General features: G+C 49.7%; 2 protein-coding genes across 5 annotated transcripts in view; one reads left to right on the plus strand and one right to left on the minus strand.

Moving 5' to 3' along the window:
- TMIGD1 (transmembrane and immunoglobulin domain containing 1) lies at positions 1 to 9954 on the minus strand. Of its 4 annotated transcripts, XM_068210550.1 has the most exons (7): positions 4267 to 6533; positions 3909 to 4005; positions 2700 to 2978; positions 1669 to 1947; positions 791 to 894; positions 490 to 518; positions 1 to 149 (listed from the first exon to the last, which is right to left on the minus strand). In XM_068210550.1, exons 2-7 carry the CDS (start codon positions 3985 to 3987, stop codon positions 143 to 145), a joined length of 777 nt encoding a protein of 258 aa, XP_068066651.1. In that variant the 5' UTR covers positions 3988 to 4005; positions 4267 to 6533; the 3' UTR covers positions 1 to 142. The 4 variants fall into 4 exon arrangements, with proteins under 4 accessions (XP_068066651.1, XP_068066649.1, XP_068066650.1 ...); XM_068210551.1 differs by lacking the exons at positions 1 to 149; positions 4267 to 6533 and adding an exon at positions 9819 to 9954 and having other exon boundaries at positions 211 to 518; XM_068210548.1 differs by lacking the exons at positions 3909 to 4005; positions 4267 to 6533 and having other exon boundaries at positions 2700 to 3187.
- Positions 9625 to 18409, plus strand: part of CPD (carboxypeptidase D) — a 25036-nt gene continuing 16251 nt past the window's right edge. Inside the window, exons 1-2 of the mRNA XM_068210527.1 lie at positions 9625 to 10348; positions 12432 to 12679. Of these exons, the coding sequence (XP_068066628.1) occupies positions 9660 to 10348; positions 12432 to 12679 (937 nt within the window). The 5' untranslated portion in view covers positions 9625 to 9659. The remainder of the gene's footprint in view (positions 10349 to 12431; positions 12680 to 18409) is intronic.

Genomic DNA, 18409 nt, shown 5'->3' on the forward strand with positions numbered 1-18409 from the left:
AACAAACATATAAACTTGATCCCAGAAAAGTTGTTTTAGTGCTTTATCTCATCATCTTGCACAATGGCTTTGGTTGACCACTAGAAATTATGTTTTCTGGGTGTTCTTTACCTGCAGCAAAATGAACAGAAGAAATGGAAAATCACCTCCTAGAAGAAAAAAGCCACAAGTAAAGTTGAATCCATCTGTGCTGTGTTCAGCTCCCAGAAAGCTGTCAGCAGGCTGAGGATATGACATCAGGGTTTTTTCCCTTCCAGTGGTTACATGCAGGGGTAGCTGAGCCCTGGGATGGCCAGGGAAGGGCAGGATTTGTTTGTGTCCTGTCATGTTCCCAGGGTCTCCTCTCTGCTGGGACAGGAGGTGTGGGCTGATGTTCACCAGCCAGAGCAAGAGCTGGACGGGTTTATTATACTGAGTGAACTTTTTCAGGTTCTGCCAATTTTAAAGAAGGAATTCATTTGGAATAAGAGTGAATAAGCAAATACTTACAGAGCTGTTTCTCTTGGTTTCTTGAAGCACTGAAAAGAAAATAAAAAAGCAGTCTTGTTATCTTTCATGTTTCCTGGCTGTGGGGATATTGTTACAAATATTGCAAGTACATTATGCCTTCCACATGAAATATCTAATACTTGATTTATCTACTGGTAATTCTAAAGCAGGAGGTAGTTTGTAGCAATTTTCTAACAGTGAAAAGCAACATTATGAAATAGAATAGGAAAGGTAGAAAAAAAAACAGGGCACTGCAGCGAACAATACTAATTGTTCCCTATGAAACTAGAACTTTCCATACCTTAAAAAATTTATCTTTTCGAGCCACAATTCCGAAAAGTACTGTGATTGTAACCACCACAACAGCAGCAATAACAGCCTCCTTGGGAAAAACAGGTTTTTTATCTGTCAGGAAAGAAGAAGTTGGATATGTGAGAGAATCATGCAGTCACATAACCTAGAACATTTCACAGGACTGTGGAAAGACATTTATTTTCCCACAGCTGTCACTGCTGAGTTAACTGTTGCTCTCCCTGCTGTCTGCAGACTGACTCTGTGTGTTAGTCCACTGGAGAGGAGGGAGCTGGGCCTGTATTTTAGTGAACTGAAGGATTGAAACATCAGCTCCTGAAGAAGATCCCCCAGGCACTGTTATGCTCAGAAATAAGGCTGTCCAGAGGTACCACTGACACAGGTAACGTTCCTTCCCTCCCTGTGCCAGGAGGACAGAAATTAAAGGGGTCTGGACAGAGGTGATTTAGTGTCACCTGTCTGAGCCCTGAGCACTCAGCCCCTGTAGTCACCTCTGGAGCACAACTTCTCTTGCTCTTTGGGCATGACAGAATCCTGTGGTCACAGTAAAATGCTTCAAGACCCGAGGTGCTTTAATCCACACTTGAGTGTGCCCTGTCAGCATGGAAAGAGCAGCAGTGGGATGTGCCCCAGGTCACACTTGCCAAATGCTTTTTGAACAACAGGTAGAGCAGGAGAGGCCCTTCCTGGTGCTGTGCTCCCAGGCACAGGTGCAGAGAGAGCTCCTTGCTGTTGCTGTGCCCTCAGAAATCCATGTGGGGAATTTACCACACTCCACTTACCCTTCGTAATATAAATGGATTGTTGTCATCATAAAAGAGAACAGAGTTATTTTTAAAGCTTATTATTCAGCAGCAGCCTTGTTACCTTCAACTATGAGGTGGAAATCCCTTGTCCCATTTCCCAGGCGTGATTCCACCACACAGGTGTAGGTCCCGTTGTCAGACTTCTGCACTTTTCTGATGGAGAGCTGAAAGAACTCACTGGTCTGGTACAGCTCGTGGCGACTTTGCTGCAGGGTCAAGCTCTGGTTGTCCTTTAACCAGGTGCTTTGGGCTTGAGGGTTGGATTTGGAGTTGCAGGTCAGAGTAATGTCATTCTCTTCTTCCACGTGGAGGGTCTCCTCTCCACTCAGCTGGGGAGGGACTGTGCACAGGAATGCAATTCATTAATAATGCTGCTCATAGAATCACAGAACCATTTAGGTTGGAAAAGCCTTCTCAAATTGAGTCCAGCTGTTAACTCAGCACTGCCAGGGCCACCATAAAACCATGTACCCATGTGCCACATCTACACATCTTTTAAAGCCCTGCAGGGATGGTGTCTGCACTGCTGCCCTGGGCAGCCTGTGCTAGGACTTGATGACTCTTTCAGTAAAGGAATTTTCCTTAATACCCAATCTAAGCCTCCTCTGGTACAACTTGAGGCTATTTCCTCTTACCACTTTTTACTTGGGAGAAGAGACTGACCCCACCTTGCTCCAACCTCGTAGAATGCCCACATTTAAGTTCCCTTCACACATCCCTTGTGCTCCTTGTTCAGTGATCTAACACATCACAGTCCCTGGGAAGGGGGGCAGTCAGTGGCAGAGACTATCACTCCAGTACTTCTTCTGCCCTGACTTGTATCCTTGGGAAATAATCTAGGTGGAGGCAGGGACATATCCAGAGTATCTTTCTTAAGGGCCCACCCACTCCTATAAAAGAGGCCTTAGATCAGTCATAAGCACCACTGTGGGAAGGGAGTGTCTTATCATGTGAGTTATCTCCTCCTAAACGCATTTTTTCTGGGTGAAGACAGCATACAAGGGTGCAAAACACCGCCCAGACAGAGCTGCTCGGCCCACGACTCCATCCCACCCCAGGCATTCCGCACAGGAATCCACCACGGCCACTCACACTGCACATCCAGGATCACAGACACCTGCACAGACTTGTTCCGTGCCAGCCTGCACGTGAAGGTGACTCCGTTGTCAGACTCGTTGACTGGGGATATGCAGATGTTGCTGATGTTCACTTTATTCCCATCTTTCAGATCCACTTGCCCATCTCCGCGGTACCAGAGCAGCTCCTCGGCCTGGCTGCTGTTGTGTACGAGGCACGAGAGGGAGATGGCAGGGCTGAGCCCTGTAGACAGGGTGAAGTCAGCAGCATGGTTATTTACAGACAGTTCCAAACCTGCAGAAGAAGGAGGACAAGGACATTTAAGCATCCTAAGCCATACTCTTCCCACAAAAGCTGCCCTGCTTACTTCTCCAGGCCTCCACTTTGGAGGAGGGATAAGACTTTCAGGTTTCATTCTAACAGCTGTTTTCAAGTGGAATGTTAGTTTTTGAGACAAGAAGCTGTCTTCATCTCAAAGCTCCCTCCACAGTTATTTAAAATAAAAGTCAGGCTTTTGCAGCTGACTTCCAGAACACCAAAGCCTGACCTGTGACAACAAAATGAAGCTAGGGCTGACCATCTGACACCCAACAAAAGGTCATTCCCATCCCATCACCCTGCTGCTGCCAATCACTGCTGCAGCACCACTGTGCTCACTGTTTGATACTCTGTTTTTCAGTTGGAGCAGGATGCCCTTGGGAGTGTAAATGAGTTAATCAGCCACTCAGCTGTATCCTGGCTATGGCAGAGCTGCAGTTTGTCAAAGGTACAAACCTCAGGACATACTAAATGAACAGCCAGTATGGGAAACAAATTATTGTAATGGGATGAAACTCACTACTGCAGCCTGGGCCATAGAATAATGAATGAAAAATATAGCTCAGATTATAAAGGTATTAAGGTCCTGTGAATATAAAGAAGTCTGAAGGTCCCTGTCTGAAGGTGTTCCCAGGTGGCCAAACCTATCACACTTCTCACTGCTTACAGCAGGTTTGGAAACTGTGGCCTTATCATCCCTGCTGCAATAAAGCTGGAAAGCACTGATGTTTCCCCATTCCCTTCTCTGCTACTCTCAAATCAGAGGTCAGTTTTCAGACAGTCCTCTGAGGATGACCTCCAGAACACTCCAAATGCTGCTGTGGCACATCACACAGCCCTGGGCAGTTCCAATAATTGGTGTGATGGGGCTTGGACAAAGCCAGGATGGATTTTTCCATTGCTTACCTGTGGCCACACATGCCAAGAAGGAAGCAGCAAGGACAGGCGCTCCGTAGGGGACGGCAAGGCTGCGTCTCTGCGCCATTTCGGAGCAGAGCTGGCTCTGTTGGAGAGAAGGTCACAGCACTGCTGCCTCTGCTCACAGGGGTTAATCCCTGCAGCCATCAGACACCCTGGGGAGAGCCCCCACAGCGGGCACAGGGTCACCAGGGAATAAACTGAGTCCATTGTTGCAGGGCATTTTCCAGTTCAGAGCAGATTCAAGGGGGTTTTATGTCTCTAATCTCCATTACATGAGTTTGTTGTCCCTGATCACCTGTCAGTCTGGGGAACCCGTCTTTGGATCAGGTAGCACTGGACTTACCTTGGGAAGAGTCCCTGGAGAGGCTGCTTCTGCTGGGAAATGCACAGTTCTTTCCCCTCCTTATTTATAGTGTCTGAATTTTAATATTTTATGATCTTTCAGTAAGAAGTGAGCCTATAAAATGGGTTCAAGGCCTCGTTCAATTCCTGGATTTCTGAGCTCCCACAAGACTGAAGTATTTGCTGGGCTCTGCTGGCTGTTTTATGAGACTTTCTGAGACAATGAGTAACTAATGAGAGAGTTCCTGCATCAGCCATAAAGACTTTCAGCCAAAAATAGTACCTTTTTTTCCCCCAGTTTTCTGTGTGTTCACAGCACTATTTCAAGCCACAGGGTTTTTATCCTAGATTATCCTAGAGCAGGAGTAGACTCCAATTTGTCTCTTTCTGCCCAAAGCTCCATTGCCATGTCCTCCTTTGAGTGGAAAATGAGAAAATTCACTGATTCAGACCTTGAACTGCATGTTGGCAGAGGAGAGAGCAGACATTGTCCTGCTCAGCAGTGTGTACCCCCAGGTTGCTCTTGTGCTTAGCTCAGCCCTGGGCACCCCCCAGCACAGAGCAAGGGGGTCTGTCCCAGCTGTCCCCTCTGCTGGGACAGCTGTGCCCAGGCTGTGTGTCCAGGGCACAACTGAAGCGCTTGGCTATGTGGAAATCTGTCTGAGATTGCTGTTTGCACCTCAGCAGGGTGATGGTGATGTGGTCACGAAGCACGGGGTCCTCACAGCCTTCAAACGTGTTGTCACTGCTGCCAGTGTCCCTGCAGGCTCATCACTCATCAGGAATGGCCTCAGCAGAGCCATAAAGTGCATTTCACGAGCAGGAGGAGCCTGGGATGTGTCCTTGGTGTTTTCTTGGCCTGTGGACGCCGTGTCCCAGCTCAGTGACACAGAGGTGGGCAGGGAGGGCTCCTGCTCTGGGGCTGCTGCCTGCACACACAGCACAGGAGCACACAGCTGCTCATTTGTGGGGCTGTTACAAACAAGGGTCACCTTTGAGTGTTTTTTAATAGAATTCTTTCCGTGTTTATGGATTTACCCTTAAAACCAACAGGGAATCATTCTTGGTTTAAAAAGTATATGTGTACAAAACTCCCTTGAAGAGAGAGTTCGCAGTCTCCCTTCTAGAAATCTGTCCTGTCCTTGTAGAATTCAATTAAATGTTGGCTTACGATTCAGTACAAATTTTAATCCAAATGCTCTTCCTAGGAGTAAAGTGATTCCTGTGGTTTGGAATTAAGCTGAGTTGAAATAGAAAAGGATTCAAAGGAATGGACTGGGAAATGGCTCATGTTCTCCCACCAGAACGTGAGCCAAGGGCAGGAAAGTGAAGCCCCTGCTCCCTCTGGTCACTGCACTGCACTGATTGACACTCTGGAGAAGAAGGAGGTGGCTTAGACTAAGTGAGGATGTATAGAAGGAAAGGGTGGATTTTGGGAGTTTTAATGTAGAAATGACAGTAAGGGAAAAGATTGCCAGACAACAGCTGTTCTGGGGGGGCTTTGTTATGATGTGAGGCCCAGCACCAGCTGGGACCTGGGTCAGATTCTGTCCCAGCAGGTCCATGACAGGCAGTGAGGTGAGCTGAGGTTTATCTGCAGCAATCGCAGCGTCCTCTTTTGCAATGGACTCAGGCTTCGCTGAAGGAAGAGGGACTAGAAAATCAAGGTGTTACCTGGCCAGAGGCACGGAAAGGCAGCTGTTTAGACCAGGTAAGAATTACTTTCACAATGGCTTTTTACACTTCTCTTGTCATACAGGGTGTAATTAATCTTGTGGGTGTCTAATTACTGAGGTCTAGAGTTTTGTGGGTTGCTTCTCCACCTTTCCATTACGTTTTGGAGGGACATAAACCTCATGTTCCAGAATGCAAAGCAGCCACTAATGACTCAGACTGGGAGGAACCTCTTCCGGGAGGCAAAAGCTCCATACATCTCCACAGCAAAGGATCCAACCCTCACATTTGAGGTACTTGGATCTGCACTGCCAAGGCTGGATTAGACAGACCATGGGCTAATGTCAGTAATCCACACCGGTTCCTGCTTGTCATCCTTATGGCAACGCTGCACCAACAAACCCAGAATAAGACTCTTGTTAAATATGACTCTGAACAGCCTCAAAGGAATTAATTAATAAGCACCAGTCTATTCCTGGGTGTAATCCAAGCCTTAGAAACCTGAGCAGAGAAGATTTAGAACATGATAGAGATTGAGCAGAATTTTTTTTTTTTTTCCATTGGGTCTCTAAACCTCCAACTCCAAACTTGCCAGCAGTTGGGTTCTGCATGGATCTCCTCAGTGCCTACAGGAGCAGGGAGCACAATTCCTAATCCTCCACACTCTCACTGGCAGATGAGATCTTGATTTATACTCAGCAGTTGTGAGGGTTGATGGTTGCTCCTGGAGTCAGGGGCATGGCAGGATCTGCACATACATGTGGAAACCCAGGATTGTATCTATGGTTTTGTCAAGCAAACAAAGGCTGTAACGTGGCTGTAATCCTGCTCCAGAAAATGTGTTTCTGCAATAGTGCCTGAGGCTCTGCTCTAAGGTTGCTCCTGTCTTCCTACTCCTTGTGGTTCCCCACATCTAATCCCTTCTTAATATGTGGTGCTACATATTTTGCAACATTTTCATTGTTGGAGAATGACTGTATCACCAAATGCAGCGCCTCTCCTGGCCAGATAACTGGGCTGGAAACCGAGGCTGTCCGGGAATGCTGCTTGAACTTACTCAGCACTCCTGTTCCCTCCCACAAAACCTATTTTTCCAATGTTTTTATAAAACATTATGGAGGTGTGATGTGCCCTGATTTCTCCCAGCCTAGATCCAGCATATTTCTCACTGATGAGATGGACAGATCTCAAGTATTTTTTTTCATAAATCTGTTAGTAAATCTATTTTCTGATGATCTTTATATAAAGGTTCACATGCCATGCCACTGAACACAGAGGAATGATGAGTGAAATTCCTTGGGAAGGAATAAGAATAGTTAAAGAAGCACTAAACCAGTGAATATTGTGAAATTTTAAAATAAATTCAAATTAAAAATAGGCATTAATGCAGAAACAGATCCTGGGATCAATAAAGTGGAAAAGAAGCCCTCAGGAAGGTGAGGCTCCAGCACAAGTGTTGGATGTGGATGCCACCTGCTGGGTACCCACCCATGGAAGCTGGCGGGGAGCAAAGTCGCCTGGGAGCGCTGGGAACTGGCTGAGATCCCTGTGATCACCTTGGCAGGAGTTCAAAGCAGAAAATCCTGTAGAAAGCTGAAGGCACGCTCATGACTGGGGAGGATGGTAAACCTGGTGCCTGCTTCATGCTGACGGCAAGTACAGGTCATTCCCCAGCAGAACTCCCAGAGCTGCTTCTCTTTTAAGACTTTATTCTGCTGTGGCTGCTCTACAGCCTGGAATTCAGATATTTTTGTCTACCTATGAACTTTCATCACCAGTGGGATTTCTTGGAAGTGCTCTCTGCTGGAAAACCAAGTGGTGATTTGATCTTGTGAAGTGCTGCCAAACAATATTAGCAGTTTTAACTTCCCTGCTGTGGGGTCATCCCTCGCTCCCTCTGCGAGGAATCTGCAAGGATTGAGCTGCTCCATCTTTCCAGTTTGTGGGGGACCATTTGCTGCCGATCTTCAGGAGAAAATCACGTTCCTGCTCCATGGCTGGAAGCACTGTGGAGAGTGGTGAGGCAAAAGCCCCAGCTCCTTTTTGAATGACACAGCACTGGCACAAGGCAGGAGGAGGGAGAGGAAGAGGAAAGGGAGGAGGAAGAGAAGGAGGAGGCAGATCAGTCCCCGTCCTGCGTATTTGCTCACTCAGGGATGTGGAAGTCAGAGCTCTCCTGGGCTGGCCCAAGGAAATGTGAAGAGTTTGGTGTTACTGGCTGCTGAGCAAATGAGCTGGTGACTCATCAGCCTTTGCCACACGCTGCTTTTACAATTGGCCTGCCGGAGTTCCAGACAACTGGGCTTTTATCAGCTAAAAAGGGAAACGAGCTCAGTTACTCTGGGTAAATCCAGAGCAATCCATTTGTAGACTGAGGACTTAAAGCTATATAATGGTGATCACTTCCAAGAGAGTCAAATTATATCTTGACATTCCTTCTCCCTTTTGGTTTAAGAACATCCTGATGACTGAGGTCTTTTGGCTTTTCCAATTTAATTTTATCTGGGGTATCTTTTTGATGGATAATCCCTGTTTCCTCTCCTAATGATTGTGCAGAACAGATGAGCCCCAAGAAAGAGAAGCCAATTTACTCTCCCTTTCCTCGGGGCCCTTCTGATGCTGTACCATGCCTGACTCACACACAAGTTTGCATCATCTGATCTCTTGCGCAAAGGATGCTGGAATGCCATGGGATGAAGGAGTCATACCATTGATGGTTCCCCTGAAAATCAGTTTTATGCGCTAGACTTGGGGCTTGTGTCTCCAACAGGAAATGCCAGAGCTGGGAAGCAGATGTGTACATGAGATACTACTGGAAAGTTAAACAGGAATTGGCAGGAAACTGCTGTTGGAGATGGACATGGCCATTGTTTTATGGACTGCAAAGTGATGTGTGCAGAGTGAGGTGTCCTGCCTTTTGTCCTCATCATCTCACCTGCCTCACAAAGGGAATTTGATGAAGCTCCAAAGTACTGTTTATATCTCTTCTGAGGCTCATGGCTGTGCAGTCACAGCCACATGCAATGCAAACATCACACTGTCAGAATGTCTTTAATCCCCAGAGGTCCGAACTGTGCAGGCAGCTCGCTCAGGGCTGGGGAAGACGGAGGCACCAGGAGCAACACCTTGTGCCCCATGAGCCACAACTTGTCACCGTGCCCAGGCAAAGGCCACCCCGTCCTTCCTCCCCAGCTCCTGGTTTGTGTTCCGGCTTTATCCGCTGGAGAGGTGGGGCCTGTCGTGACCCCTCCAAGGCACCGGGGCATCGCCCGGTGCTGGGGTTTGTGCCCCTGAGCGCAGTAACTCCGTGTTGGGTGATCCGCTTCTCCCGCAGCGGTGAGCGCCGTGGAACAGCTCATGCAGGGGCGTTCGTGAGGGCAATCAGCGAGCGCGAAGAGCGAAAGGCTGCATTGTCCTGAGGGAGGGCAGAACCCCCCGCACCCCTCGGAGCCCGGGCGGCTCCGCTCCGCTCCCGCCGAGCCCCGCACCGGGGCCGGCCCGGGGCCTGCAGGGGGCGCCGCGGGGCACGGTAACACCCACCCGTGACGTGTCGCCTCCGCCGCCTCTCATTGGTCCTTCACCGCCCCGCCCGGACGGCTCCTCCCCCACGGCCGCCGCTGATTGGCGAGTGCGGAGGCAGGTCCCGCCCCCGGGGCAGCGCCGCCGCCCCCTCGGCCCGGACCCGGAGCGGCGCCGCGGGACCGGGGCGTGCGCGGGGCCATGGCGAGCGCGGCGCGGGGGCTGCGGGCGATGTCGCGGCTGCTGCCGCTCCTCTGCGCGCTGCTGCTGCCGCTGCCCTCGCTGCAGGGCCCGGCCCGCACCCCCCACATCAAGAAAGCGGAGGCGGCGGCGGCGGCGCCCGGCGAGGCGCTGCGGTACCTGCACTCGGCCGAGCTGGGCGAGGCGCTGCGGGCGCTGGAGGCCACGGCCCCCCCGGGCCTGGTGCGGCTCTTCAGCATCGGGCAGTCGGTGGAGAAGCGGCCGCTGTGGGTGCTGCGCCTCACGGCCGGGCTGGGCCCCGAGCGTCCCGACGAGCCGCCGGGCGGCGCGGCCCTGCCCGGGCGGCCGCAGGTGAAGCTCGTGGGGAACATGCACGGGGACGAGCCGCTGGCGCGGCCGCTGCTGCTGCGCCTGGCCTGGGAGCTGGTGCTGGGCTGGGCCGGCGGCGACGAGCGCATCGTCCGCCTGCTCAACACCACCGACCTGTACCTGCTGCCCAGCCTCAACCCCGACGGCTTCGAGCGCGCCCGAGAAGGCGATTGCGGCGGCGGCGGCGCCGAGGGCGGGCGGGAGAACAGCCGCGGCCGCGACCTCAACCGCAGCTTCCCCGACCAGTTCGGGGACGCCGAGCCCAACCTGGAGCCCGTGCCCGAGGCCAAGGCGCTCATCGAGTGGATGCGCCGCAACAGGTGAGTGCTGCCCTGTCCCCTCCGGCCGCTGCGGCGCTCCGGGCAATGGGAGACCCTCGGATTCACTCCCCGAGGGTGTCAGCCAGCTCTTCCAGCCCTTCCCGGCGCTTCCCAGCAAGGCCTGGGGGGAAAGGAGAAGTAATTTGCCCACCTGTTTATCCCTAGCCTGCCTCCCTGCAGCCGGGACCATCCTGCACTGGGGAGAGCATTTGTTGGCCCCAGTTTTTGTGCAGCTGCCAGGGAGCTGCACCAGCCCCGCAGGGCACAGCCCGTGCGCCCTGCTCACACCCAGATGTTGTGGCCTCCATGGCCATCTGCATGTCTCCCATGTCTCCGAGTTTATGGCTGGAAACTTCTCACCTGCTTCACTGTGAGCTTGTCAGTGGGCCTTGCTCTTCAGGCCGATAATGCTTACTCCACAAGCTGTAGGATGCTGGAAATATTTGGGGTTAAGTGTCTGTGTACAACCACGTTAACAAAGTTGTGTTGGACAGGGCTTCTTCCCCTCATCTTTGTGTTCCATAGGAAATTCCCTGGATTCAGCAATAATGTTCTGTGCAGCAGCATTTCCAAAGACATGCCCTGTTTCTACAGCTGCCTTCCCCATGAGTTCAGTTAAAGCACGTGGGGCTGAGCCTCGAGCATCCATGCTGACCTGTTTGTCTCTCCTCAATCTCAGGGGTAGCCCAGGGGGGAGCTGCTGTGCCTGGAGTGCAGCAGCTCAGGAGGGGGAATGGTGCCTTTAAAGCCCAGCTCTGGTGTGGGGGTCTGGGGCAGCCCCAGAAAATGCAGTGGCCAAGCTGGGCACTGATTCTTCATTTGCCATGTGTTCTTCAGAGAGCTCTGTAAGGTCCAGATTACAAAGATTGCAACCAACTGTGGGAAATTGTGCAGAGAAAGCAGCAATGCACTGCAGCAAGCTATGACCCCCTTCCCAAAGTAGGGATAGAAGGAGATAAAGAGGGAGGTGACAGTGCACTCTAGGGCTGTTGGTTGGCTCCAACCAACACACAAAACATTCAGCATCCCATAGGGTTTGCTCATGTTTAGGAAACAAAATTCACATGAACAAATGATCTTCATTAAACCTTGGTGGATGGCAGTGCCCATGGAGATGGTGCTCCAGAGGAATTGCAGAAACTTCAGAAGTAACTGCTTGTCCTAAGAATCCTTTAGGATAGCTCTGGTGCAGCACTTTGCACTAAAATTCCTCCAGATTTTAGTGGTTTTTGGTTCAGCTCAAAAGTACTTACTGGAGAGACTCATGTGCATTCTTTATATAATTTTGAAAATGCCTTGAGCTTTTTGTTTTATTTTTTTCTCTTCCTATATGAGGTGGGATTTGCTATCAGCCAGGGTGAAACAGGAATAACGGGGTGCTTTGTGTGTCCCTCTGCCTGGCAGCACCAGTTAATACTGGTGTAACTGTTAGACTAACATAACTACTGATAGAAAAATGAATGGGTAAACAGAACTGTTTGATTAAAAAGGGAGATAGTGGGTGTAATGCAATTTGTGTGCACTATTTTAAGCAAGGTAGAGGTATTGGTCACATTACCTCTGCTTGGAAACCAAATCCCATTTGAGCAAATGCACAGGAGAGCTCTTCTTCCCCTCAGTGCTGTGTTTGGTGGTAAGAGGAGAACAGAGAAAATTACCTTTGGGATTCATTGAAATGCTTGTGCAGCCTGTGATCAGACTGAAGGGGGATGTGGGGCATGCCTTGCTATATTTTCTGACATGAGATTTTTAAAAACTCTGTCTCACATCCAGATTTTATTTGTGAGTTAATTCTCTTGCACATATCAGGTGTACTCAGAGCTTGACAAGAGTACTTTGCTTTGTCTGTCACCGAGTTTGGGGGCTTGGTCTTAGGCTGCAGAAAAAAACCTGTTCCACCTCCAGAACTGATTCCACTTCCAGTATGTGCATTTTGCCTCATTAATCCAAAACAGAGTTTGGGGGCTCCAGAGAGCATGATTTGGGTGGGGAAGCAGCAGAATAACTGGTTGGGTGGCTGTAGCCAACTTCCTGATGCAATGTTTCCAGTCTGACTTTTTCTCCCTTTCCTTCCCAACCCCAGGTTTCTGCTCTCTGGCAATCTCCATGGTGGCTCTGTGGTGGCAAGCTACCCCTACGATGACTCGCCCACACACAGGCTCACAGGAGTTTACAGTAAATCAGCTGATGATGAAGTCTTCAAATATTTGGCAAAAGCTTATGCTTCACATCACCCCATCATGAGAACTGGCAAACCCAACTGCCCTGGAGAGGAGGGAGAAACCTTCCCAGATGGCATCACAAATGGTGCCCAGTGGTATGACGTGGAAGGTAAGCTGTGCTCACCTCAGAGCTCACATCCAGACCAGTGGTGATTATCACAGAGGAGAGGACTGGGGGGTTAAGTGATGTTTTTGGCTTGGAATGTGTTCTAGCAGCTTGAAATGAAGAGAGGTGGTCTTGTGGGAACACCAGCTGATGAGTAACAGCTTGGGAGGTGTTTGTAGGGAAGAGATCACAGCAAACTGAAGGGTTCTTTCTGACCCCCTTATGTAGTGGAGAATTGTCCTGCACGTGGGAGGATTCATTTGCCAATTGAATTCTTGTAGGTCTCTTGACAGTTGCTAAATTTTGATACAGGAAATGATTCTTAATGGTATTAAACCAATGCCAATGTTCTGCGAGGTCTTTTAACCTCTGAGCTTGTAAGTTTGTGATTATAGAATAACCTGCTGTAAAACTATGTGAAATTTAGATACGTGTTCTGAGCTAACCAAGGAGTTCTTGCTGGAAATGGGGTTTGCAGCTTTTCCATGGACTGCTCTACTCTTAGACCTGTGTGGGAGGTGACAGCCTGCATGACCTGTTCTTATCCACCAGTGTGGGAGATCTGGAAGGGATCTGAGATTTGCCCTGCAGGAGCCTCTAGGAGAGCTCCTGATCCCTCCATTATGCAGCTGCACATGGAAGTGAGCTGAACAGGAGCAAATTACCTCCTGGTGCCACCGCTCTGCCTGTACAGCTGGAGGTTACTAGCCTGGCTCAGCCACCCAGTGGGTTGCTCTGTGTGTGTTGGTTTGGTTGAAAATTTAAATAATAATTAATGTGAGTAGAAGCTCTCATGGGAAAGATAGCTCCCAGGTAACCCCATTGCTGTGGCTCCTTGGTGGATGTTGTAAAGCCACGGCCTCGCCAGGCAGGGCAGGAATTTCTGTGGTGAGAACACAGCAAAAAGGTTGCAGAAATGATGTCAAGAAGTTGTGTTGCTATGCTGCTCTGCTTTTTTCCCTTCTGCTGTGGCTGAGGGATGATGTCAGAAGTGCCGAGCAAGCAGTGACAGCCAATGTTGTTTATCCTTAAGAGCTTACAGCTTAATGATTTCTGGTAAGACAGTGTCTTTCTGGAACACGGGCTTTGCAGCAGAGTCCTGTATTAATTCTGCATCCGAGCTTGCTTGGGAATGCTGGAGAGGGATCCATTATAGGGCCTGAACACATCATCTCTGAGCTGGAAGAGGAAGGCTTGATTTCTAGCAGTGGTTGAATCATCCCCCAGGATTTCACTGGGCAAATAAGATGTCGTGTTCAAATAATTTGTGGTTTGATCTCTTTCTCTACCAGCTGTCTCCTTCCCTCTACCCTGCTGAGCACACTAGCCCTGATGTTTGCAGGCTCAAGGTTCATTCTGCTGCTGTGAGAAGTCCAGCAGGAGGAGAGTTTGTGTAATCTGGTGACTTGGCTTGTGAGGGAGCAGGATATCCTGGATGATCTGTGCTGCCTTGTTGTGGTGGCTGCTGTTACCGGCAAGCACCTCGGATGGGAAGTTCCTTAACTGCAGCTCTGAGATCTTCTGTCCTTGTAAAGAAGTGGGGTGGGTGTGATCTGAAAGGAAAGTTATTCCAGACCTTTGTGTCTGTGTTCCTCTGACCCCAGAGAGCTGCATTTTCCACTGCAGGGATGACTTTTTCTTCCTCTTGCTTGGCTGTGAGGCTGGTTGGTGGCTGTGGCACTGATGTGTGAACCTTGCAGGCTGCCTTTGCTTTGCCATCAGGACAAAGAAATGGCATCATTTGCCTTTCACAGGAAATAAAATGTGTGAACTGCAGACCAGATTGCTCTGTGCTGCTGTCTCTGTGGTTTATATCTATCCAGTAGCCTCTAGCACCCAGTCTCTGCAGAAAGAAACCCTTCCTCTGTGACAAGCCACAGGCTTGGGCTCAGCACTGATGGCTGTAGGCCACTCATGGGCAGAGATTGCAGGGAGGATGCACTGACGTGGACTCTGAGACTGGAACATTGCTGAGGGTGACAGCAGCAGTTTCCCCAGAGCCAAGGAATTCATGTAAAATGTAACCCAGGGAGAGCATGGGTGAACTGACCGATACCATGCATGTAATTTGATGTTGGATCAATTCACCCCTTCAGGGTTGTAGGTTTTAATGTTTATTTTTAGTAGTGTATGAAGAGCAGGCAGAGGGGAGTCAGTTGTAAGTGGTGTGACAGAAGCAGCAAAACCATCAGAGACGCTGTTTTGAATCATCTGAGTTGCTCAGCTGTGTGCCAAGGACTGCAGAGGCTCGTGCTTGGATCAGGAGGCCTTTCCCAGGGATTGCAGAATTGAAATGTGTGGTGAAATGAGGCTGGGGAAGCCCCAGTCCCTGAGCTGAGCTCTAGAGGCAGATAACCAGAGCTCCTGGTTCTGTGAGCGGTGCAGGGCACGTGCTCCAGGCCTCCAGATCAGGTTGTGCCAGGAGAGACTCCTGCAGGCTCCAAGTGAACTAAAGCCAGGAAAAACAAAGAAATGAGAACATAGTGTTTCAACAGGTGGAAATTTTCCTGCCACATTTTATCATGTGCAATCAAACGTGCTGGAGAGCAAACTGCCACGGGATTCATTGTCCCAGAGTTACCAGTTCAATTTTATGCTGGTGCCAGACTCCATTAACTTCCATTTGAGTTTGCAAACAGCCTCTTACATGTGTCAGATCGAGGTGGCAAGTACAAACCATGAGAGTAATTGCTAAGGTCAAGTGTGCACAGAGGAAGATGGATCTCTGCCAGACAGCTGAATTTGGCTCCTGCATTCCAGCTGCTGTAGATAAACACATTGGTGACTGGGATGCTTTTTAGAGGCTATCTCTGGTGTGCATTCTCTTTTTCTCTTCCTTTTTAACCTTTGAGGGTTTTAACTACCAAGTGGCTGGTTCAAATCAAGGGAATACATGCAAAGTTGGGCTGGGGTATGGAGAGCAGTTGAGAAACCGCTCTCGTTTTAGCTGTGGGCAGGATGTGCTTTGCCTTTGTGTTGTTAAGAGATTCAGATCAGAAACTAAATTCAGCATGAGCATATTTTGTGGGCAGGATTGGAAGGTTTGTTTTTACATGCAGTCCCTTCCTTTAGTATGTTTTCTTGCTGGTTTGACTTCCTCATGTCCAGGTGTTTGAGATGGTTCTGGTGTCTACTGGGAGGCACTTCTCAGGTTGAAAGTGGATTTTCGTTAACTGTGTGCTTACTGGGTTGTTTTGATTGTGGTTACCAGCCACACTGAGCTTCCAACCAGCTTTTAGTGGCATCCAGCTCAGCGCAGTTAAAATAAATGCTGAGAACAGTGTGGCATCACTGTGGTGGCCTCTCTTTCCTGGGCATGGCAGAGGGCACTTGCACAGATTGTGCTCTTGTAGAAGCTCTCAGCCATGTCTTTCTGGAAACAGGCACAATTTGCTGCACTTATGTGCTTGTATTTTCATGGAAGTCTTGCTGCAGTTCTTTTTGTTCTTGAGAGAAGTCTTTTGAATGTTTTAAGGCCTCTTTTCACATCTATCATGAGCTGCTGGGCAGTGCTGTGCTGGTGCAGCTCTTGGGAGGACTCTGCCCATGTCTTGGAGAAAAGGCTGCTGGGCTGGGCTGCTCTGGGTCATGCAGCTGCTGCAGTTGGAGGCCCAGACCTCACCTCCTCTGAGTTTCAATGATTGCAGACTAATGGACCAGAACATTCTCCTGCCTGCTTGGTGCTGCTGCTGGTGCTCACTCAGTCCCGTGCTCTGAGATAATAAATTCTGAGCAGAGTCAGCAACTTGTGCCACATATTGAATCATGTCTCCAGCTTGCTTGGTGCCATCTGCTCTTTCTGCAGAGCAGACATGACCATTTCTCTGCTTTAACTTAGCTGCAGGTTCCTTATCTGCTGATGTGTGTTCCAGCGAGAGCTGGAATTAGTTTTCTGCATAGTGCAGTTTGAAAATAGAGTCCTTCTTGGCTGGCTTGGCAGGCTTCTCCTGGCACGTGGAGTATTTATGGTATCTGGCTCTCAGGCTTGACCCTAGAGAGCTGCATTCTCCTGGTTGGAGCTTGGCAGAGAGCAGAGGCCCCCCTGTCAATGTGAGCTCTGCAGTGTTTGTGCTGCAGGAGGCCTGGGATCCCTGCCTGAAGCACAGTCCTGATGCTCAGGGAGTGGGTCAGAGCAGGAGGGAGGTTTGTCCTGAGCATTTCTGTGCCCTACTGCCAGCCAGGGGCTGACTTGCTGTGCCACTAAGCTGCTCACTGATAAAAAGGGCAATGGTGCTTCATGGGGAGGCTGAAACTTTTGACAGTATGGGCTAAAAGACACCCCCTGATAAAAATGCTAAAGTAAATCCAACAGGTTATCCCAGGTATTACCCAAACAGAGTGGAAGCACTGTAGTCTGGCAGTTTTCTCCCTCAGATGTGTATTTTCTGCTCTGCTCCATGAATGTAGTGCCCTGCTCATGGCAGGCTGAGTACAGATCTCTCTTTACCCCTCTGGGTCTCTGCATAGTGAGGGGAGGCTGTGCAGATGGTATGTGGGAAAATACGTAATTCCACAGGCTGTAAAAATAACTGTCCTGCTCTGCAACAGAGCTGTGTGAAGGCCAAATATGTGCAGTGGATACAATCCAAATTTTCAAGAATGCAGTGTACTACTTTCTCCAAGAGACAATTTTACCAGAATTGATGTAGCAAGCTCTAATTTAGTCCGTTGCTGCTCTATTATGGGTGAGCATCTGTCCTAAATTTGCTTGAATGGCAGCTGAAGCACTAAATATGTTTCATAATGGCTCTGGTTTACGTTTTGGATGTTTTGAAATGCATTAATGTCCTGCTAGGAGCAGATGGTTATGGGCTGGCAAATCGTTTCACTCCGCGTGGTGTTTACTGGCGAGAGAGCAGCCTGCTGTGCATGCCTGTTCTGAGCCTGGTGACAGGAGCTGAATGAAGCTGAGGGTGCACCAGACCCACAGCCCTTGTTTCTCTAACCCCTTGAACTGAGTTTGAGAATTAGAAAGTCCTCCAGCACGTTGTGGCCCCCTGTGCTGGACAGAAAAGTCTCTTTTCTGTTTTGATGTCAGCCCGTGCACAAGCTGCAGTGCTCTCCTTCTGGCTGCAAGGGACATTGGATTTGTTACAATGAAAGCTCCATGTTCCCTTAGCAGCACACTCCCAGGAGAACTGAGAGGAACTGGGGCATCTTTGTTGTGGTACCATCCCACACATCTTCCCAGGGGCTTGTTCTAAATCCTGCTTTCTGCTGTTAGTCCATCCCTGCTTTACCCAGCTGCAGTGGGGCTGTTGAATTCAGAGCAGTGGACTGTGACCTTCTGGGCCACCACCTCTGGTAGAAGCCTCCTCTGCTCGGTCAAGTGCTGCTGGTTTTCCCCTGTTCCTGCCCAAGCATTAACACAGCCCCTGCCAATGCCAGGCAGTGCCTTTGCATCAGGATATTGATCTATTCTGGCTGGTTAATTGGCCGGTGCCACAGAGGGTCCCTCACTTCAAGGGGCTTGTGAATGATCAGGAAACTGCTCAAAGTAAATGAGATCTTTTGGCAGAGCACTAATGCAGTGCTTTAGTGGGCCAAGCAAAGGATGGGTGCACAAAATCTGCATTTCTAACAGACCTTCCTGCTGGGGCTCTGCAGGCTGGTACCGTGATATCTGTCACAGCTCTCTGCCTTCCTTCTCCTGGACTTGACACCTGCCTCCTGTGGAGAAAATGCATTGCTGTTCTCTGGGAGAGGGACTTGTGAGAGTCAGTTCAACTCCCT

The sequence above is a fragment of the Anomalospiza imberbis genome, chromosome 20 (genome assembly GCF_031753505.1).
Source record: "Anomalospiza imberbis isolate Cuckoo-Finch-1a 21T00152 chromosome 20, ASM3175350v1, whole genome shotgun sequence".
NCBI lineage: Eukaryota > Metazoa > Chordata > Aves > Passeriformes > Viduidae > Anomalospiza > Anomalospiza imberbis.

Coding starts and splice junctions, on each gene's coding strand:
- TMIGD1 (XM_068210548.1), bottom strand. CDS start 3,099: ATGAAACCTGAAAGTCTTATCCCTCCTCCAAAGTGGAGGCCTGGAGAA. Junction 1,948..2,699: donor TGTGATCCTGGATGTGCAGT/GTGAGTGGCCGT, acceptor TCCTGTGCACAG/TCCCTCCCCAGCTGAGTGGA. Junction 519..790: donor GAAAAGATAAATTTTTTAAG/GTATGGAAAGTT, acceptor TTTTCTTTTCAG/TGCTTCAAGAAACCAAGAGA.